The sequence below is a fragment of the Podarcis cretensis genome (assembly GCF_951804945.1).
Source record: "Podarcis cretensis genome assembly, chromosome: 11".
In the NCBI taxonomy this organism is placed as follows: Eukaryota; Metazoa; Chordata; class Lepidosauria; order Squamata; family Lacertidae; genus Podarcis; species Podarcis cretensis.
Window position 1 is genome coordinate 30,928,224 of NC_137180.1, and position 23,248 is coordinate 30,951,471.

Genomic DNA, 23,248 nt, shown 5'->3' on the forward strand with positions numbered 1-23,248 from the left:
GAATGCTATGCATTTGATGTAAGATGCTGTCTCATGCACACCAAAAAGTATTTTGAAAGCTTTCATATTTATAAAAGTTAGTGCAAGAAAATATATCCAAGTCACACACTGCGTATATTACTTGATATATACTTGATATATAGTGTGGCACTAATGCAAAGATGTGAAATGTATACCAAGTCTGGGAGGGAAAGATGTCAAAGGATGCATGATAAGTTCCACGGATGTAAGATTAACCAGAAAGGATTCTTGTAACTCTGGTACGTCATCCTGAAAAACAGAAATACAATAAATACTCATGCTATTGTATTTTAACATGCATTTCAAGAATAATCAAAGAAGGCCCTCTTTAACATCCTAAAACAGTGGTAGGGAACCTTCAGGGGGTCAAATGCCAGTGGTAGGTGGGGCCAGAGCCAAAACTGAGAGGAGCAAGGTATGAGACATTCATTCCTTATGCTCCCACCCCTGCCTTAGAACACTTATTACACAACGTTGTTTGAGTCTCCTCTCCCAAAATATAATTAATTACCTGCCCTCAGGTGGGTCTTCACATAACATATGTAAAATAATATAGAGTGGTGCCTCACAAGACGAAAAGAATCCGTTCCGTAAGTCTCTTCGTCTTGCGGTTTTTTCATCTTGCAAAGCAAGCCCATTAGCGGATTAGCGGATTAGCGCTATTAGCGGTTTAGGGGCTTAGCGGATCAGCTGATAAGCGGCTTCACGGATCAGCTGTTAAGCAGCTTAGCGGATCAGCTGTTAAGCGGTTTAGCGGATCAGCTGATAAGCGGCTTAGCGGATCAGCTGTTAAGCGGCTTAGCGGATCAGCTGTTAAGTGGCTTAGCAGCTTAGCGGATCAGCTGATAAGCGGCTTAGCGGCTTAGAAAAAGGGGGGGAGGGAAAAAAACCCCGCAGGAACTCGCAAGACATTTTTGTCTTGCGAAGCAAGCCCATAGGAAATTTGATTTGCGAAGCACCTCCAAAACGGAAAACCCTTTCGTCTAGCTGGTTTTCCGCCTTGCGAGGCATTCGTCTTGCGGGGCACCACTGTATTGTGTAATTTAAAATGATTTACAGTCATACCTCGGGTTACAGACGCTTCAGGTTGCATGTTTTCGGGTTGCGCACCGCACCGAACCCGGAAATACTAGAATGGGTTACTTCCTGGTTTCAGCGCTCACACATGTGCAGAAGTGCTGAATCGTGACCCACGCATGCGCAGACGCGGCGCTACGGTTTGAATGCTGCAGGTTGTGAACGTGCCTCCTGCACGGATCATGTTCACAACCCGAGCGCCCACTGTAACAGTGACAAGAGCTGGTTCTGTCAATTAAGATTTACTGCATAGTGTAGCCAAGAGATTGAAAATGAAAAATGTGTAGTGATCCATTATCACATCACACTAGTTGTGACGGCAGCCAAATAAACCAGTTGATCTCACTTGTATGCATCTCATATCTCTGTTTGTAACTGTTCCCCATGATTTATCTACCATGGGTGGGTGGTGGCATCTACAATTAACTTCATACAGCAATAAAATATACATAGCATAAATATGACTCTGTTATATTCAAAGTATTATGGCCTAAATCCTGCATCCATCAGAATCATTTTTTGTTGTTGAACAGAATTACTATTTACCTCTAGAATAGTTACATTTATGGTAGCCAATGTTTCACCTTCTCCTAAAAACAGTGACCCCGATACAGGTATGTAATCAACTCCTGGTTCAGCCAAAGTCACGTCGGTTTGATTCCTTATGCCAAGAAATCCTGGAACTGTTGCATAGGTGAGATTGATAACACCTAGTGAGCATGAATGAAAAGAGTTCAGCAATAATTCTAATCAAGGGAGTTGAAACATGAAGAGACATAAATAACTCTTGTCAATTCCATATATTCCTGTGGAAGTGAGACGTATGTAAAATGACTTACATATGCGACAAATTTATGAAAAAAACAGTAATTTACACTAAACAACTAGAATCTGATCCTGTTCAGTATTTCAGACATGTTTTCTTTCCAGATATTCCAATTCCATCTCCACCCTGATACAATATTCTATAGCATTTCATTGGTGGTGGTGCCCTTAGAGATAACCTGCCAACTGTGGATGGGGCTAAAGCAGGCAGCAATATAGCCAGAGCAAAAATAGTCAGTCACCCACTCAAACAATCTCTTTCCCCTACCCACTCTTCCCATGGGCCGGAGGTTCCCCATCTGAGCTAGTAGAAAGGTGTGTGTGTATGTGTGGGTACACACACACATGCAAACATTATTAAATACATAAAATTAATTTAGAATCCAACCCACTCCACATACCAACCTAGAGATCCAAATTCTCTGTTAATGAAAAGCTGAATGGTTTTATTTCCCTCTTGTACCAAAACAACTCTAGATGAAGGAGCAAAACTCAGAACTCCATGTGGTTCATCACTCGCCTCTATTGTCAAAACTGCTTCATAGCCTTGGCTATCCAAGATAGCAGCTCCAGAAGAAGCAACCCCTGAAAAACAAAATCAATAGACTATGTTAATCAGAACTGTCACCCACAGTATTTTGTTGTTGTTGTTAAATAGCCCAAAGATCAGTTTAGTTGTTTCTTGAAGATGTTGCAAACTCTATAATTTAACTCAAGCACTATCTCTTAAAGTCAAAGTTCTTAGGGCTGGCAGGGAAGGTCAAAGCAGGCTATTCTACCTGGGAGGCAGAGTTTGCAGCCTCCTAGTGGTCCTAAGGTCAGAGGCCAATGTCCTTCCCTGTTGCTCTGCAGTTTCCGGAAAACTTGCATCAATGTTCACAAAGACATATCCCTCACCTGATCACTGGAGTATGATGTGATCACTTGCCTTTGTGACATCACAGATCAAGCACTAAGACAAAACATCACTAGCACCTCACATCACTTCAGACACAATGCTTTTCATCTGAATCACTTAATACATTCTGCTGAATCTGTTAATACATGTAAACCACAAAATGCTGAGTGCTCAAGTAATAAGCATGCATGTACAGATGATCCCTTATTTGCTGTTTCTCCATTGTGACCTGATGTTACCTTGAGTTCTAACGTTGTACAGAATCACTTGATATTCTTCTTTTTCTTCAGGAATATGGTCATCCAACAAGTGAACATAAAATGTTGCATTCAGTGATCCCTGTTATTTAAGGGAGAAACCAGTGAACCACTATGCAATAGACATCTGAGTACTATAAACAGTTAAGACATCTTCAGTTCCTTTACAGAAGACCACAGCCCCGTATCTCCTGTAGCTGTTTTACCACAAGCCAGAACTGATACCTCAGCATCTTGCACAGCACAAGTGGGAACTTTTTTTTACTTTCAAGGGCCACAAAACCTTGGGGATAATCTGTCAGGCACACGTACTGCTGCTGGAAGCAGCCAGAGCTAACAGTAGGGTGGAGCAACTCCATTTTCTCTTTCTCCCTTTCTGCCAGCAGACTTCCTGCTTGGAGAGGAGAGGTCACTGTTACAAGGGCTCTAAACCAGGGGTCAGCAACCTTTTTCAGCCATAGGCCGGTCCACCGTCCCTCAGACCATGTAGTGGGACTATATATTTTTTTGGGGGGGGGATGAATGAATTCCTATGCCCCACAAATAACCCAGAGATGCATTTTAAACAAAAGCACACCTTCTACTCATGTAAAAACACCAGGCAGGCCCCACAAATAACCCAGAGATGCATTTTAAATAAAAGCACACCTTCTACTCATGTAAAAACACCAGGCAGGCCCCACAAATAACCCAGAGATGCATTTTAAATAAAAGGACACATTCTACTTATGTGAAAACAGGCTGATTCCCAGACCGTCCGTGGGCCAGATTTAGAAGGCGATTGGGCTGCATCCGGCCCACGGGCCTTAGGTTGCCTACCCCTGCTCTAAACTGACTGCTTACATAAGGCTTTCTCCCTCTCTTCCTTTCTTTACTCCATCCATTTCAGTTCTCTGCCCCTCCTTCTTCTCTCTCTGGACTCCCATCCACATGCAACCATAGGCTCTCCAACCCTAGTGAACGGCATTCAGTGGAAATAGAACTTGACTCTGGATAAAGAGCTTTGCACTGGATTTCTAAGACAGTAAAGTAGGCAATTCGATAAGGAAAGAAATCTGCTGTGCTTAATTGCAGCCATTCATACTTCCTCTTTATGTATTCATTTTGTAGTTACCTCCAAAAAAAAGAGCATGCCAGAAACATTTTCAAAATTATGTTCCAAGTGGGGCCCAACAATTTTCCAATCAACAGTGACATTCCCTGCTCCTGGGGCAGTCCTTAGGACATGAAACGACAGCAACTCTCCTAGGAATTAAAGAAAGCAGAACACAATAGTAACCACAAGGAAAGAGATGCAAATTTTGTGTATAACCCACCCGGAACTTCTCCTGTACAGTCCCCATTGCTGCAAACAGAAGTTTTTCAGGTATACCAATGTGCTCTTAAGCAGCTCTAAGTCATTATAATGGCAAATGTGCATGAGAAGTTTTTGGTGAGTTGTTTCCACTGCCAGGATTGCTCTTAAAAGACCCTGAAGCATGCAAACTGTAAATAAAATAATCACAGTAGCATCCTTAAAAAAACAAACTATCAGGTATATATAGAAAGCCTTGCTTTAGACACCCTATTAATGAATTCGTTTAGTGAAAAAAGACCCAGATTTGTTGGAATGCTGAATCATGAAAATCTGTCTTCAGAAAGCAGCAGGGAAATATATAAAATTCATGCAAAGAATTTAAGTATAAACACAACTGAAAGCAAATTACCAACAGAACATGCAAAAAAAACAGCAAGAGGGAGAAAAATAAACTCCTGTCAACTAAAAGAAAAAATAAATGCTGTATGTACTAGCTGTCCTATGTGATTACTTAAAGTAGTTTTTACAAGAAAGATACATATAATGTAACATTGCACTGTAGTGGAATGTTACACAATGCATGCAGAAAAATGCTTGTAATTACCTGTAGATTCCATTTATTTCAGTTAAAACTTACATGATAACATCAGTGTTACAATTTTCTTTGATTTCAGAGGGAAGAGTTCACAAAAAGTTAATCGTTACCTGTGTTTGACATATCATGTGCATAGATATTGCGCATTCATACTTTAGTATGTGAATATAAGTATAGATGTAATGCATACACATCTAATGTACATGTAATACATATAAGACTTGAAGTATATGCCAGGAACATAAGTTTTCTGCACAGCCATGACAGTGCTTTTGATGGAGTAGTTTTGCTAATAGGACAACATGGGTTAATATGCATAAAAAAAAATTCCCCCTCTTCTGATATTGTAAATAATTAGCAGCTATGTTGAAATAATCAAACAAGTATAACCAATGTGAATAAATAAACCAAGAACTATATACACTGCAGCGTGCCCAAAAAGTTAATATGCAAAATTTACATTTTAATTTAAAAAATAAATAATGGTTTTGACTTTCAGAAAACCTATGGCCCTGTCACAATTATGCTGCCTATGTATTACTACTGCATTTTTTCAGGTGAGCAGAGTTTCTGTTTGCCAGTACATACAGTATTGCATGGGTCAAAGGAAGGAAAATGTAAATATAGTAGAGAACATTTATTTTACACATTAGATACATGGAGCATCCTATTGTGCAAGTGTAATTGTTATGAACTATTTTTATATTATTGAATATGTGTTTTCATTGCAAATAAAATTCTGTTTTCATTGCAAATAAAGGTGGAGGCGACAGTATTTGTCTTTTAAAATTTAACTCACAGTTATTACCAGGTTGTATATATATGGCTATTCCTTACCCACACTGTGAAAACACATGGGGTACTAGGATAGAGCAAACTGAGAATCCAAATTTAGTTGTTATTTTTTAAAGTCAGCTTCCAAGACAGCAGTTCTCACCATCACTGAAGATGTGACTGAGGGGGTATAGGAAGGAATGGAAAAGCCTCTCTGGTGGAAAGGAGCTTCACTGTGGGGGAATCATGCCTAGCACAAAGGCTCCAAGTATGCTCACAGAAAGCCCAGGAGGCATAGATCTACTGAAGGCAGTGTTCATGAGGGCAGTAGGTGTGAAACTGGGGGCTGCAAAAGCATTCAGTGGTCTAAGAACTACCAGTTCCAATGTCTCCTTGTATCCCCATTGTTTGGGGCCCCAAATGACACCAGAGGAAGCATAGGTAGCTTTCTTCATGTTAGAGAAGGGAAAACAAAAACTGCTCTCTCCTCAGTCCTACTTTGGCCAGAGTGGGCCAACAGCACTCTGGTGGTGGCAGTGTCCCTGCCACGGAAATACACTTAAGATTGTTCTACTTCAGTAGAAAGACAGGCTAATTGCCGGCAAAGCTTTCAGATTTCAAAACTGAAGGGCGGGAGGGAAGGCTGAACTGGATCTTCACAATAGTTGGGGAATTAGTTTCACTGCCCTTCTCAATCTCCATAAACTACGCAGACCACAATTTAATTTTTTTGTTTTACTGAAAGTTATTACTGTACTACAATAATTACTTCCAAGCACACATCTCATGTATAACTGCATAACTGGAAGTGATAAAACAACATGTGCTGTAGGGCACTGCAATGAAAGTAACAAAGGGACAATTTTCAGATTAGATGGTTGTTATTTGCAATATTGCCAGAATATAATATTAAGTATGCAGTCACTGTTTTAATTTTGAATGATCAAAGATGGATTGTAAGTATTTATCACCAAAATAATAATATAACTATTAAAAAAAAAATCAAACTATCAATTCACATCACAAAGCAACACCTTGTTTAATGTTATCCAGAATTATAAAAGCGTTTGGGAACCTGCACTAGGAATTCTAGGAACTATTTGTAGAGATATCAGCAATAAGCCCACATACAATTTGCATAAATGCAATGCATGTCTTATTTTAACTGTTGGAATTTTTCTTTTCTGCCCAGAGTAGCAGTTTTGGAGGAGAAACAAAATATAACCCCCCCCCCCGCCTCCACCCCATCCCAATAATATTTTGTACTGTACTGAAATACATTTTATCCTATTTGAGAATTTTGCACCAATATCAAAAAGCAAATTAATAAAAGTGTAAAAAAGTCCACAATAGCAAAATGCACAAATAAGACTCAATATAGTTCAACACACCATTATACCGCACTATTTTATATCATTCGTAATAAAACACATTATGATACAGAGTGTAGCTGGCAAATTGTCTAAAAGAAGACTACATCAGATGGTGGTTGAGATCAGATTTCATGTTTACATTCGGCCCTTCCGACATTACAAATACGAACAGCATTGGGCACTGTCCAGTCACGGGTGTTTTTACAGACTGAAATTAAAACATGTAATGTCAGGGACAGTCCTCAATGTGTCTGATGGTGTTTGCATGACAATGAGCATGTCCATGGGTTTTCATATACATGAGATCTAATAAAAATCAAAGCCTCCACAGGCTACTTCCAGTCCCTTAATGAATGCAGTATTGGACCATGGTAATGAGCAGTATCCAATTAATGCATCCTGCCCATGCAAAGATTTCTACATGTGCAATGGGGCTTTCCACTGTTCAACTTCTCCCTGGCACACATACCCTAAACCACCCCCAAATCAGCTTCAGAGAACAGATTTGTGTAGGTGCAAGGGGAGGAGAGAATCACAGAATTGCAGAGTTGGAAGGTATCCCAAGGGTTACTGAGTGCAACCCCCTTGTAATGCAGGAATCTCAACTTGATCATACATGGCATAACAGAATAGAATGGGAGATAGGAAAGTTCCCACTGAATAAGTGGAAATCTTGGGGCACATTACTCAGCTCTACTTAAGGTACAACCCGGTGAGTAAGAAAAATGGCCAAGTTAGGTATGCAGTGCAATCATTTGAGGAGTTGACATTTTATCTGCTTTTATTACACCAAAGATTGATACCATTGGAAATAGTATTGCGCAATGCAGAATTACAAGGGCACATGTTAAGAGTTCCCTCATTCTAATGGATAAAAGGAGTATGTTTTTGAAAGATAGTGTGAAGGAAGGGATTATTATTATTATTATTATTATTATTATTTTAAAAACTGTCATCTACATAATTCCGAAATCATGGCCTGCAGTCCTCAAAACCATTTCTTGAGAATAGCTCCCTCTGCTTCAGCTGAATTCCTTTAGGATAAACAATCTGAGGATCAAGTCATCACTTGATGATGGAATGATGACCTTCATTCCCTCATCAACATGGGTTGATGCTCATCATAACAGTGCTGGAAGTAGTGGAAAGGTGAGTCTCTGAGATAGGTGTAAAAAACTGAGGAAACCGTAAGTGCAACCAAGATGGCAGATTGGTTGAGTAATAAGGTTAGGTTCTGCCTGTTTCAGGGAGGGAGCACCTTAATGGGCTGGATTTTCCTAATATGGAAACATGTTGATGACCCCAGCACTAATTAATAAAAATGAAAGCTTGACACCAAAGGAAATGTTTAGCCATTTCAGAACTTTTTGAGTATCTACTGATTATTCTTTTTAAATGAACGTGTCTGGATAAAGCTAAAGTACTCTTAAACTTTAGAACCTGGAAGCTAAATGTTCACTGCGGTCTCTAAATTCTATAATAAAAAAGTTATTTAGCTCCACAGTACTCTCTCTCTCTCTCTCTCTCTCTCTCTCTCTGTGTGTGTGTGTGTATGTGTGTGTGTGTGAAGAAAACATAGTTGGTGGCAAACAGAGTCCATGAAGGTCACCATGCAGTTTGTGTTAATTCCTTGTGCTCATTGATGGATCTTCTTAGCATGTCAGGTTACAGCTGCTTTGACATGCTCATGAGAGCCATTAATGTGGGAAAGAAAAGTAAGAAAGCTCAGGCATACAGCAGCACAGAATCAACAGTGGTGACCTATGTGGAAACTTCCCAAAAATGGTAATGATGACCTTTCACATACAAGAGATATATACATAGATTAGGCAGTTGATATAACAGGGCCTGCAGAACCTTTAGTAAAAGTGCATCTAATGCATGCAGATTTTTGCTTAACAGTTACTGTCGTTCTTTCCAAGAGAAGGCAGCACTGTATCAGGAAATGCATCAAAAACATGAAAGAGGCATGCAGGTCCCCCCATCCACATTTTAAATACTAACAAAACAAGATTTGGTCAATTCCAACCATTGCAGGCAGAGAGGGTGTGCAGTTAGGAATGTCAATCTCACATTAGTTTGACTACACATGACTAATTTCCACCAGTGGTAACATAATATTGCTATTTTTCATTCATATGCTTGACAAGGAATTCTATACATGTCTGCTTAGAAGTAAGTTTGAGTACAATGTATGCATGTATAGGATTGGTACAGCACCACCTCTGTTTGTATTCCACTGATGATGATCAGAGGCACTGGCTGTAGATTTGCTCCCAGGAGTTGGCATGCAGCCAAAAGCATAGTAAATTGGAAACAAATCCCATTGACTTAATCCATTGGCTAAAGTGGTCTAGGGTAGCACTGTGAATTCAAGAGATAGTACAAACAGCTAACATAGGTGTTTGTGCTCTGGATGCTGTTACCTTGCCACTAATTAGGACTGTTCTTCCTTATGGATTAGAAATACTCCTTTTAAGTATAACAGCAGTTTATAGCTACTGTGTCATTATTGTTAGAAAACAGCCAAGAGTGCCTTAACTGTATTGATTATCCATAATGAAATTAAACAATTCATATACTTAAGGGTCACAGACAGCTGCAAACAAAAGCCTCTTACAGCAAATCAAATATAAAGACCTAACTACTCAGCGCCTTCAGCAAAGGAAAGAGATTCCAGACATAGGCATAGCATAGCAACACCATGGCAGAATGCTTTCTTAACATCAGTGGGAGTCACCTAGAAGCAAAGATGTTCAGGAAAGAAGTGGGAAAGTCTCACATGGCCCAAGTAAATGGCTAAATATTGCTGGAAGCAATATTAAGTTGCTTAATCCAAGAAATCCAAGAAATACTTGGACTGTAGTAGATTGGCTCACGTGCAATTGAAAAGCCATGAATGTGTCCTTACTAACACTTAAGTGGCCTAGCTTATTTATATATATTAAATATTTCCAGAATTTGTTGTGAAAGAGATAAAGAAATTGAACAGGGTTTTTAAACAGAGGCTTGCACATGAACTGTAAGTAACAAAACTCGGGCCAAAGTAGATGTCAAATGAATCCCTGCATTTTAAGGTGCACATTTTTAATGCAAATAGAAGTCCCTAGTGGGATTGATGATTATCAGGACTGCAGCAGGTAAGGAAGGTGGATTTAGCAATTTTCTCTCCTGTTGCAAGTTCTGAGGAAAATGCTTTCTACAAAGAATTCATTCCATTGGCACCCACTATGGAACTATGGATTTCCTCCAAATATAAATTATTATTATTTTTCAGAAAAGTGGTTTTCATCAGGACCAGAGCAAATAAGGAAAGGGTAAAACTTCCCCTTCCCACCTGTTGTAATCCCAATAATTAACACACATGGCCTGGCATGGCTGCTATTTGCGTATTGCAAAATGTGCAAATTAAATGCAGAGATATGTTTTGCATCATGTCTAGTTTGACCTTGAATCTCTACAAAATAGTGGACAATGAAATTGTTTCTCCCCTTTCCTCATTAGGGATTTTTTAAAAAGTTTATTGCTTGTTTGATTTCTGATGCACTATAGAAATAAATGATATATGTGGCTAAAGACCCTCTCAGAATTTTCTTTTCTCATTTTCAACCTATGTGGTAAATCAAAGTAAGCCATTACTGTGAGAAAGCATAGGCAAATGGATTGATAGCACACAGAGTGAGAGTAGTGAAAATGGAGAGGAACCCACCTTCATGACCGATAACAGATCTTGAAGATGTCTGAAAGCTAATAATTCCTGCCACATTGTCATTGGCCAGAATAACCACAGTGACCGTATCTGAGCTGGGTTGAATACGACTGCCACCATCAGTGTGAATCAAACGGATGATAATGCTTTCGTCATCCTCGGGTTCAGAGTCATCTAGAATTGTCAATGTGATTGTCTTTTTTGTTTCACCTGACAAAAAAAAATGAAAGGCTTTTAGACAATCCGTGCTACCAGTGTTTCAACAGTGATCATCCCAGTGCTTAAAATAAACAAACTGAACAGCTTTCGGGGGGGGGGGGCTAACATATAAGCAGAGCAAATTCAGTTCATGGTACTATTTAATATGTTTATTTATTTTACCTTTGCTGATTAGTCATCCGAGTTGTTTTCTTTTACTCTTCTTGACACAGAGTCCCAACCCAGTGAGAGCTTCAGTCATCCAGACTAATCTATTTTATAGCATTTTAAATATACTGCAAGCTGCCTCAGGGTCTTCAGTAAAAAGACAAGGTATATACATTTCAACCAAATAAATATCTTCATATTGGCCATATCTGCTAATATATACAACCACAGAAAACTATTTTCTGATCAAAAATGGACTACCTTGTGGATAATAATCAACCGTGACATATGAGCCAGCTGAAATTTTGCAAGGATGAATGCCTTGTTCACAATACCAGTTCACCCATGGATATACAGTGGTACCTCGGGTTATAGACGCTTCAGGTTACAGACTCTGCTAACCCAGAAATAGTACCTCGGGTTAAGAACTTTGCTTCAGGATGAGAACAGAAATCATGTCGCAGCAGCGCAGCAGAAGCAGGAGGCCCCATTAGCTAAAGTGGTGCTTCAGGTTAAGAACAGTTTCAGGTTAAGAACAGACCTCCGAAATGAATTAAGTTCTTAACCCGAGGTACCACTGTATTCCATGAAGAAACTGAAATATTATCTCCTGTTTGGGGTGGGGGTGTGTGATATTATGGATTCATTTTGAGATTACACACCTCAGATGACAAATAACCTCTTTATCTGATGGGTTTGCACAACGTTTTATACACTCATTGAATTTAAACTATGGTTTAAGAACAAAGAGTGTGTCTGCTCCCTGCTCTGTGTATCACATAGGCTTGGGCCAGGACTGGCCCAAGACTTTTGGCTGCCTGAAGCAAAAGACAAACATGCCTCCTATATTTCATATAATTGTGATGGGTGTCCTCTGCTGTACCCAAGAAAGCAGCAGGCTACTTTGTGGGGTGTAGGGCAGGCCACATGGCACACACAACTCTGTCCTTCGGCACCTCCTTGCCACTCCATGCTCTACAGTATTTGCTGTCTGAGGCAGTTGCCTCATTCTACATAATGGCAGGCTCTGGCCTGCCTTCACTCAGTGTTGATCTGAAGCTAGCCATAAAGGACAGTGATTGTACAACAGACAGAGCTACTGATTGTTAGAACCACAATGGCTATGCTCTGGCTCCACTGCTGGAGGCAGCAGTGCTTCTGAATACCAGTTGCTGGAAACCACAGGAGAGGAGAGTGCTCTTTTGCTCAAATCCTGCTTGCATCTGGTTGGCCACTGTGAGAACAGGACAATGGACTAGATGAGCAATTGGCCTGATACTGCAGGCTCTTCTTGTGTTCTTATGTATTGTGCTATTATTATGTATCCTCCCAAACTTCTTACCTTCTGCAAAAATCAGGATTTCCCCTTCACCTATGAAATCCACATTTGGGGTAGCTGTGCCACCAGCTATGCTCCACTCCAGTATCACCTGTCCCAGACTACCTTCCATTCTGTGTATCATTAGCTGCACAGTGTTCTGAGGCCATTCATGAACTTCTACATAAAGACCATCCTCTGTTGTATTGGGGCTGATGCTGTAGATCACAAACACACCAAAGGCATCTCCGTTCATTAGTATGACCACTGTAGAGGTGTTTGGTTGTCCTATGGTTGGATAATCATCAATGCTGGCAGAGATGTTCAGCAGCTCAACCCTTAACAGAGAAATGACAAACTTCTCGTCCACTTCTGGAAAATCATCAGGAAGTATGGTAACTGTGAGATTTGCAAACTCTGCTCCTTCGGCCATTATCACCCACTGCCTTGTAACAGATTCATAGTCACTACCTGCAATTGCTTGTGTACTAAAAAGAGAGGATACGGTGGTAAGGTTTTTCTTGTACGTCCAGAATCCTGACTTGTTGGTTACTGGGCCATCCCAAGTTGCCACCCAAATGCATGCAGGAATTCCAACGGCATTGGAAGAGGTGAAGGCTGAACATGCTGGCTCTTTCAGGCATAGAGTTGCACAATTGTACAATGAGTCATTAGTTGAAACATTCACTTTGGTCATCTCAATAGTGTCTGGAATTCCTTGCACAGCAGCTTCATAGTAGGACAGCACATCCAGGCCTTCGGCTACTGCCAAAGCTACAACATCAATTTCAGAAGTGCTGTAGAAAATCTGCAACCGCCCAAATCTTCCACCACTACAAATTGTGATAAGCAAGGAGGTTATGTTAATTGTGACAGTTTCTCTAGTTACAATATTTATAAATAAGAAAAAAAAATGCAAAAATATTCATCATTTAAATACAACTTTTAAAACTATCACCACTCTCATTTATTTAAAAATGCAACATCAACCCAGAAAACTGGGAAAGCAAGAAGTGGCAATGGGATGAGAGAATGAAAGTGTGAAGAGCAAGCTTATAGAGTGTATCATTTTCACGTCTAAATCCTAAGTCCTTTATGTTGACTTCTCCTGGTGAGTAAGCAAATGTTGGAACAAGCAAACCTGTTCCTGCTGCCTGCTTGGGCTGGAAGTCTTTCCTCTGTGACCTCCTTCATTTAAGAGCTTCCCTTAGTCTTCCCAATTCTTATCAACTGCATCTCACACATTTCAGTTTAAACAGATGTAAGATCATAAGAGCCACTATTGGTCTCAGTCTTAAATCCACTTTCCCCCATGTGCTCACTTATTTTATAAGCAGTGCTTTTCCCCCTTAAAAATGTTTAGGAGTACTCTCATTTCCCTACTCCTATTGAAATAATGCCCTTCAATGAGGCCAAACTTAGATTCATAAAATGTTTAGGGGTATGCGTACCCCTGGGGGAAAATATAGTATACCACTTGTTGTTGTTGTTGTTAATAGTTTTTTTTACAAGCAAACCTAACAATACAATAGCAGGAGAACACAGAATAATTCACAGTCAGTACACTTAAAAGACCAAGGTATTAAACAGACCTTCTCTTCACTGTTATGTTTGCAACTGAACTCCTCTCCAGTGGCTCTTGAATTCGGTACAAGTTTTGGTGAAAGGCAACTGTGCCGTATGGCTTATCGTTGGCAGGAATTATCACATTTGCCACTCCATCTGGTCCAATAGTACCTCCATTGGAAGCTTGAATTAATTCCACTCTGATAACCTACAAAGCATGTTAGATTGTCATTGAAACAACTTGATGGTGGGAAAAAATGTCTAGTTTGATCCAGATGATAAACAAGTATTGGAAACCCCCCCCCCCCAAAAAAAAAGTATCCTAATTTTAGGCTATTGTGCTGCTTATTAGAAATGCAGTATAAACAAAAGCAAGCAACTCAATTCAGCTTTCAGTGTTCATGATGAGTAACACATGCTACAGCAGTTACCAAATTACCTATCCTTTTATTGTTTAGTGTAGCAAAATTAAGAAACCATGTTTACTCCGTATTCCTACTGGTACTAGAAACAGATATCATTCAAAATCATTAGAAATACCACTTACAGCAATATGAGAGCAGAGCAGTATGATTTATCTAAAGTTATCTAAAGTCTAGGCCACTAGAGGGAGATTGCTAGGTACCACCACATGAGTTTTCCTCAGTGTCAGGAGTGAGCCAGCAAAAAATCACACTGTGCAGGTTGGAATTAACTCTTTATTAGCAAAAACACGTTTTGCACAGGAATGCCAGACCTAATGGACACAGCCAATCATCTCTGGTAAGTCTTGCCCCCATGAAGCAGTTGCTGAGACTGAAGGTCCCCCCTCCCCACAGCTGCTTAAGTTGCCTACTGTCCAGGGTTTCCCCCAAGCAATCAGAGACATAACACACCACTTACAAAACAACAGAAATCATGAATGTTTCTGGTCATGTGTTGTATGGCTGCTGAACTCACCTCTTCAATTTCTGGATCATCGTCAGCCACGATATCCAGTGTCAAGTTCTTCATGGTTTCTCCAGGTGAAAATGGAATATTACCCGAGAAGACCAGCAAATCACTGGCAGCAGGTTGCCCATTAATGCTGGCTATCCATTGAACAGTCACATTGCCCAGTGTTCCAGCATTACGAATGACTGGAAGATCTATCCTCACTGTGTCAGACTCAGGCTCTTCAACTGTGATTTCCGTGATCTGGAAGACTAGCAAAGTTGAGAGTTTTTATTCCTTCCTTCCTTCAAATTTCTTGTAGGATAAGGTTGCTTTTTAATACATATTTTATTGTAAGAGACTTTTATGAAATAGAATGCTAATAAGTAGTGGGTGTAGCAAGCCACCACATAGGATCACACTGGATGAATTTCCATGAAAAGGCAATCATTTTTACTTCATTTGAGAACAGTCATTGCCACATTTAATATCACCTAATCCCTGCACTGGTGGGTCTTGCTACTCCCTATTCCTTTTTGCTTTCTTTCCATATCTTTGCGGCAGAAAGTTTACTGGCTGGTCTTCTCTGATGTCTCCCAACTTCACTGAATACACAGGGGATCAGTTTAAGCCTTAGAATTTGAAAGTCCCTAGGAGTCCTGCGTAAAATGGAACCCACTAATCTGCAGCAGAACATAATGGGGGTTCAAAGGAACCTTGCGGTTTTAAGACTGGTGTGGTATTTAACTTTTCATTGAAGAGTGTCTTGCAACAGAAACTGCTTGTTAAATCAGCAAATGGCCACTGTGACATTTGCCACTCACAGGATAGAAGAATAGGTTTAAGAGCTTCATCTTACCAAAAGATCCAAATGGATCGTCAGAGGCCTCAATGGTTATAATTGCCTGAGTTAGGCTCCCAAGCAATGCTCCTCCTGTTGTTTCATTGAGCAGCTGCACAAGGAAGGACTCTTCAACTTCAGGGTTGATATCATTGATTATATAAATTGGCACAGCTTTGCTGGTCTCCCCTTCTAGAAGGACAACATCTGATGAGGCTATGCTGTAATCTTCCCCTACATAAATAGAAATGACAAAGATGCTTAAGCAATATTGGAAGCAAATGTCTACTAGCTATACTTGACTCATGATTCAAAGTTACTATTTCTTCTCATTGCTGAGAAGTTAAATGAAAAGCTGAGTGTGATCCATATTCCTGCTGTTTGTTAGAAAACTACATAGATCAGTACATCTTTTGCCTTATGGCTGATTTTTTCCTCTCACACCCACCTGCAATTGCTGTTATTGGCACTGCTTTAAATTTCACTGAAACATCTGCAAAAATCCCCCCAGTTCTTGTGACATTGATGATTGGTCCGATGTAATTTTCAGCAACTCGTACAGCTGGTGCCGACAGCTGTAACGTTCCAAAAGCATCATCATTGGCATTGATAATTATGTGAGCAATGGTATCCCCTTTAGCTCCAAGGCGAGGAGAATCTGAAACTGAAATACCAAGTAATTTGAGCCATCTGAGATCCCTGTTTATTACTACCTTACAAGTATAGTTTTGAAAAGATTTTGACAGCACCTTACATAATGACAACAAATTTAACATAGATGCCAAAGAAAATAGCTAAACACCATAATAAAAGCAATAATGTTAAACCCTTAAAAATGCATTCTTTTTTTAATTTAGCTTGTATAATCATAGCTGTACATTATGTAAGGTTATGGCAAAACAAGAAGCTTGATATCATGCTATTATCATCTCCGATCAAGGCCTCTAATGCAAGGATTGTCCCCTGGAGATTGTGGACTACAACTTACATCAGGCATGGCCAGCATGGGAGTTGTAGTCCAACAACAACAAGATTACTATAGGTTCTCCATATCTAGTCCAATGCATAACACAGGGCAGTGCCAAATATGAACTATAATAAACAAAACGTCCATGTTCATAGACAGTGTAACTCTAAATACCTTACGCTGGGGACATACAACTGGGGAAGGCCATGGCATTCATGCCCTGCTTGTGGGCTTCCAAAATGGATCTGTTTTTAGAAACATGACACTTGCTTAGATGGATCTTTGGTCTGATCCATCATCTCTCTTGTGTATACTAACATATTCAAAGCTCAACAGAAACTGGATTTCATTCTCAATTATGGTATTATTTCTGGGATTCGTATGATGAAATATACATGACAGTTCAATTATCCCACAGAGCTTCATATCTGAATCTTCTCTGCTTATCAAGACTGAAAGGAAATGTAATTAGACAACCTGGGGAACTTTGAAGTGCAAATCAGTATATAATCTTCTAAATAAAGCTGGCTAATTAGCATCCATACTTCAAGACATGCAGACAGACACATGTCCCTAGGTTACAGACTGCAATCTATATGAAAAGAGAACACACAAAGACCACAAGATAAAAGTTATGTAAGGTCCCAGAATGCAAAGGAATCTAATCAGCCATTTGGCAATGCTAGAAAGAAACCTTCTCTATCCATTATGTTTCCAGACAGAGATTAATCCCTATTTGGTGGGTGGGATGTGGAAAGCACCTTTTGTTATACAAGATGGGCACTGACTGCTTCCACTGTGAATATAGGGATGCACTCAGATGTAGGGGTTATTGCATTTTACTGGTTAAAATGCTGGTGATTCTATCTTGATTTGTAACATTCCTTTTACACTGCAGTGTCTTGTCGTGTCATAGAACTGGCTTTTTGATCAATATACCACAACACTGCACCAAATCTTAAACAGTGAGAAAGAGCTGGATGCCAATATACTGCCCCAAATTTTGTCAACGATTCTCCATTGTTCAACACAGTGATGTATTTGGAAATGATGTGACACACTATAATCTTATGTCTTGCAAAGGGAGAAAAAGCAGTGACAGAGTCAGAACCCATGGCTTGGTAATTTGAATAGTTTCAACATATTTTTTCCACTAACAGCAAGTATTTTGTTGAGGATCTTGCCATTTGTTTTTATTTGATGGAAATAATGTCATTTGTTTACTAGCCTATTGTTTCTACTATGGCAATGTGGTATGGAGTCATTTACTAGGTGGACAAACTTACCTGGCTTGCAGCTACTTTTTTATTATTATTATTCCTCTTGGCAGATCTATGTTCATAGTAAATGGAGCTTCTGGCATTAATCAGAAGCAGATTCTGCAATTTTGTTTGCCATGGGGGCAGATGAAAAAAGCAGCTACACAAGCAAATCAGTCATGTGTACCATTGCTTAGTATAATTTCATACAATAAAGCATAATCTAGGTTAGTGGGATTTCAACATTTGTTTACATTCAACTGCTGGAAATCTAGCAAGTCTGGAAATATATAGTCTTACTTGACCGATGTTGGGCTCCTTCCACCAAAGTTACACGAAGCAGCTCTACAAAGAGAGATTCTGACTTCTCTGGTTCACTGTCATCCAGAATAGGGAGCTCTATGGTAGCCTCACTTTCATTGGCGGCAAAGATTACAAATCCTGAAATGGGCAAATAGTCTTGTTCCTGTCTTGCCCTGGCAACATTTGATGGCAGATAGGGTGATTCTTCCTCATCCCCCATGGTTCTATATGTAACCATTACTACTCCCAGGAGACCTTTTAACCTCACTATTGTAAGGGTGATGGTCTTGGCTTCTTCCTCAACTTTGATTGGCCTGTTCTTCTCAGAGAAAATTAAAACTCCATAGGGGTCATCATTTGCAAGAATTGTTAATGTAGCATTGGTGTGGTTTCCAAGACGTCCACAGGAAGCGTTGATGATCCAAACTGAAAATGTCTTGTCTAGTTCTGGAATTTCATCAGGCAAGATCTGCACTGTTAGATGTGCTTTTCTTTGCTCTATATTGAAAGTTATGTTGCCAGTAGTAGCTGCTAGATCATCAGTATCATCAGGCACTATGAACCAATGCAAAGTTACCTGGGACAAGGCACCATGGTTTCTGACAACCTGAAGAGCAAAAGGGTAAATTGTTATTGTTGCATTGTGAAGGTCAAAAAAACTTACTCTCAGAGTTGTTTATTCTGAGATGCTCCATGCCACATTACAGCACAGTAAACTGGATCCATGTTGGCCACTTAGGGGCAGCACAAGGAATTTGAGACAACCATGTCACAAACTCCAAATCACTGAACACAACTGCCTTGCTTATGCAGGGTAGCTGAATTAAGGCTGTCTGTGTTGTTTGCTGCAACCAGAACCTGCTCTTTTTAAACTTAGCAGAAACCTCCTCAATGTTGATGAGCAGCGGTGTGCAAAACTGCAGATTCTGCATATGGACCAAGGTGACACATTTAGAATGAGCAAACAGCAGCCACCACAAACACAGGAACATGGTGCTTAATGCAGCTCAGATATACCCTCAGACATGCACAATCTTACCCCGTACATTGAATTTACCGGCCAAATCAGCCTTGCGGATCTAACACATTGCCTCTTCCTCCCCTTGTTTTGACCCCTGACTTCTATGCAATGGTATAAATATTTAGCTCAATGCAAAAGAGGAAGATTCCTGATCTTTGAGTAGGTCATTCATGCAGATTTTCCTTCGTAATGCTGAAGCTGCATCAGTGCGACTCTTTTTTGTAGCTATACTTCCTGCATTATACTTAAGCTGTAAAAGGAAACATGATTTTAAAAATGGAGCCTATTTTCTTCTCTTTTTTTGCTGAGTATGCTCTTTCATGGAATCACATTAATACGTCCTGTCCCTCTTTCATCTAGGATTACTTCCACCCTAAAGAACAGAAAAACTGATTCACCAGTATAGATTCATCACACAGCCCAAAACTCTTCCTATGCCTTCTATATCTGTGTTGTCATAGAAGGTCTGTTCACATATTAGACATGGCAGGCCTCCACAGAGAAGTGTCGTGCTTACAAAGGTCTGAGAAACTGAAAACCATTGTAGGCACAGCATCCAGATGGGTATCTAAATTTATACAATCCTTTTCTCTAGATAATCAAAGTCATGATATGATAACCTGGAGGCCAATGTATCTTGCAAACAGAGTGAACCAGAGTATCAGTCAAACCAGAGAGCTTGCTGTGAGTGAATCAGAAATCAGATATGCAGTTTTGCCCCAGCCAGTCCCTACCACTCAGATCCCACCCCCAGAATCACGTGTTCCTGCCAACTAAATAAATTGTATTTTTTTGCAAAATTACACAAAGCTCCCCAGCCCTGGTCTAGAGATAGCATGGTTAAATGGGATGCCATGTCTTGTAAACTCAAACTTCTTGACCTCAAGCGTGACTGTTCCACCTCCATCCTCAGGTTCAGATCCATTGACAGAAAGGGATTCGGCACTGAATTCAAATACACCATGAGCATCATCAGAGGCTTCAATAGTGACTATGATGTGAGATGCTATTCCCAGGCTGGCTGTTGATACAAAGGGGGTGGGGAATGATTTACACAATATCTGAAAAGGCACAGATGAAAATCTGAAATGGCAAACTCTTGAATGAATCAATTATTTCAATCAATGTGTGGAATGGTCAATGGGAATCCTGTACTTTATAAATTCTAATAAAATAATTTTTTTGTTCTTCCCAACAGCATCAAAGTTAGCATTTGAATATGACATCCAATTGACTTATGGTAGCTGTTCTCCCTCCCCCCGTTTCCCAATGTCATTACAGTGGAACCTCGAAAGCCGAACACCTGTAAACTCAAACGTTTTGGCTCCTAAACGATCAAAAACCAGAAGTGATTGTTCCAGTTTTCGAATAATTTTTGGAAGCCGAATGTCCAGCGCAGGTTCTGTGGCTTCCGATTGGCTGCAGGACGCTCCTGCAGCCAATTAGAAGCCGTGCCTTGAAAGTCAAATGTTTTGGAAGTTGAACAGACTTACGGAATGGATTCTGCTCAACTTCAAAGGTACATCTGTATTAAAAACATGATTTAACAGAGATTTAGGCTGTAAACCTGCTTATACTTGCTTGGGTTATAGGTCTTTATCCAGACTTGCAACTAAAAAAAATGTATAGGTTTGTTCTTTTAGGCTTATAATTACCAGTCTAAATGAAAACAAGTCACCTTCAGACCTTTACATGCTAAATACATCAAGGTCAGGAGTGGAGGAAGCAGACCCAGCAATGTTTGGATAGGGTCAACATGAGGGACCCCTTCTGTCTACACACGTTTGCCTTCCCTTGTCCAGGCTGAATACCTGAAGAGGGCTCTCTTTTTTTACATTTATCCAATCACACATTTACAAAGCTGTTGGCCATAGCACTATTGAAAAGCATTTTGTTTTTAATAGCTTGGGGGGGGGATGATTCTGAAGAATTATACTGCAAAAATGAATTAACAGTATGAAACAAAACAAAAATGACACAATCAATACAGGTACTGTCAATCTAAGAAAAAACACAGAGAGAAGTGGTAAAAACTTGCATTTTTGAGTTTTTTTAAAAAGGTTTGGGAAAGTAGAGAAGATAAGCTATCATGAAAATGGAGGAAAGGATCACTGGAGAGAAGACAGGGAGGGGAAAACAATACTCCAGATTAAGTGTTTTAATTAGAGTTAAATAAGGAAGGGGTTTTTGTTGGCATTTTATCTTTAAAATCCTTGAAGGAATTATATTCCTAAGAGGAAGTGACAATGTTGTCCTGAAAATGGATTTCATGGGAACATGTTCCTCCAAGTTAACTTGCGAGGAAAGAATAGGTTCCTTTTCTCCTACTGTTGCTTTACATCTGCCTCCTGACATAACTAGGAAAGCATGAAATTTTAAAACAGCAAGACAACATGATCAAAGCACTTCTGAATATGTGTGATTAGTTTTAGACTAGAATACTTGAAAAAAACAAACCAGTCAAAATCAGGTACTCTGTATCAGCACAGATTTTCAGCTACTGTATCAAACTACTAGTTTCAAATTATATTTTACTTTGAAATGTGACAATTATTCAGAGTAAGTCTAAGAAGAAGTTATAACAGGTCAAATGCAACCCAACCTGTAAACTGATGCAGATTTTGGAAGCGGGTCCCACTGAAGACAGTGGGACAATTCCAAGAAAAACATGATCAGACTTATAAGGTGATACTTGGTAGAAAGGAATAACACAAAATAATTATTATTTACAAAAAAATTGTCAGTGAGCTGAATCACTGAAGCAAAAAAAAAAAACCCCAACTAGCTCATGGAAAACACCATGGCAAGGTATGTCAGTTATGGCAAAACATTTCAGTAGTCAATTCAGAATAAGCAGCTTACCACGTTGATGGACAGCAGGAAGGAAGAAGTCCAAGTCCCCATCACCACTAGCACTGGCTTCATTAAAGAGCTCAGCAACTTCAAGGACACACACAGAAATACACAAATATACATATACATACATAAAACGCAGGAGAGAAAAAGCACTTTAACACAACTCTGGAGAAAAAAACAAATGAAGAAGATATTCCTGAAAAACTTTAAAAGGCTTTGCAAGCTTACAGAATACTGATAAAAGCCAAGAAGACAGGAGACACATAAAGGTAAAAAGGTAAAGGTACCCCTGCCCGTACGGGCCAGTCTTGACAGACTCTGGGGTTGTGCGCCCATCTCACTTAAGAGGCCAGGGGCCAGCGCTGTCCGGAGACACTTCCGGGTCACGTAGCCAGCGTGACATCGCTGCTCTGGCGAGCCAGAGCCGCACACGGAAACGCCGTTTACCTTCCCGCTGGTAAGCGGTCCCTATTTATCTACTTGCACCCGGAGGTGCTTTCGAACTGCTAGGTTGGCAGGCGCTGGGACCGAGCAGCGGGAGCGCACCCCGCCGCAGGGATTCGAACCGCCGACCTTTCGATCGGCAAGCCCTAGGCGCTGAGGCTTTAACCCACAGCGCCACCTGCGTCCCTTACAGGAGACACATACTATTGATTTATTTCACCCAACTGTGGGTACTGAGGCATCAGTCACAGATACCTGATATTTTAGAAGTGGAAGAGAATATAAGTTTGAAATGACAGAGCCCATAAACAAAAGAGACTGCTGCAAACTTAGTAGGATAATGGGTACTGTAAAAGCCAATAACACAAATGCACAAAAGAAAGGATTTAATAATTAGCTGGCTTTTAAGTACGTTGCTTTTCTGCTTCTTTAAGAAATCCCGCCCCTAATGCTTTTAGGTACTGAATGTTAAGTTTATTCAAAGTGGCGCCTACAGAAAAGAACCTATTCTTGAAGAGAAGCAACATGAGCATTCCTGCAAAAGAAGTTCATGGTGCTCCAAGCTCTTA

At 40.0% G+C, this 23,248-nt stretch overlaps 1 protein-coding gene across 5 annotated transcripts in view; it reads right to left on the minus strand.

Annotated features, from left to right (window-relative positions):
• Positions 1-23,248, minus strand: part of ADGRV1 (adhesion G protein-coupled receptor V1) — a 241,486-nt gene that overhangs the window by 166,556 nt on the left and 51,682 nt on the right. For all 5 annotated transcript variants that reach the window (XM_079995244.1, XM_079995245.1, XM_079995246.1 and 2 more), the window contains 14 exons: positions 22,242-22,319; positions 20,261-20,400; positions 18,356-18,965; positions 16,278-16,493; positions 15,848-16,063; positions 15,016-15,260; positions 14,103-14,284; positions 12,535-13,343; positions 10,827-11,036; positions 4,193-4,323; positions 3,061-3,160; positions 2,329-2,508; positions 1,645-1,808; positions 177-270 (listed from right to left, as the gene is read on the minus strand). In XM_079995244.1, coding sequence (XP_079851370.1) covers positions 177-270; positions 1,645-1,808; positions 2,329-2,508; positions 3,061-3,160; positions 4,193-4,323; positions 10,827-11,036; positions 12,535-13,343; positions 14,103-14,284; positions 15,016-15,260; positions 15,848-16,063; positions 16,278-16,493; positions 18,356-18,965; positions 20,261-20,400; positions 22,242-22,319 — 3,375 coding nt within the window. The remainder of the gene's footprint in view (positions 1-176; positions 271-1,644; positions 1,809-2,328; positions 2,509-3,060; positions 3,161-4,192; positions 4,324-10,826; positions 11,037-12,534; positions 13,344-14,102; positions 14,285-15,015; positions 15,261-15,847; positions 16,064-16,277; positions 16,494-18,355; positions 18,966-20,260; positions 20,401-22,241; positions 22,320-23,248) is intronic.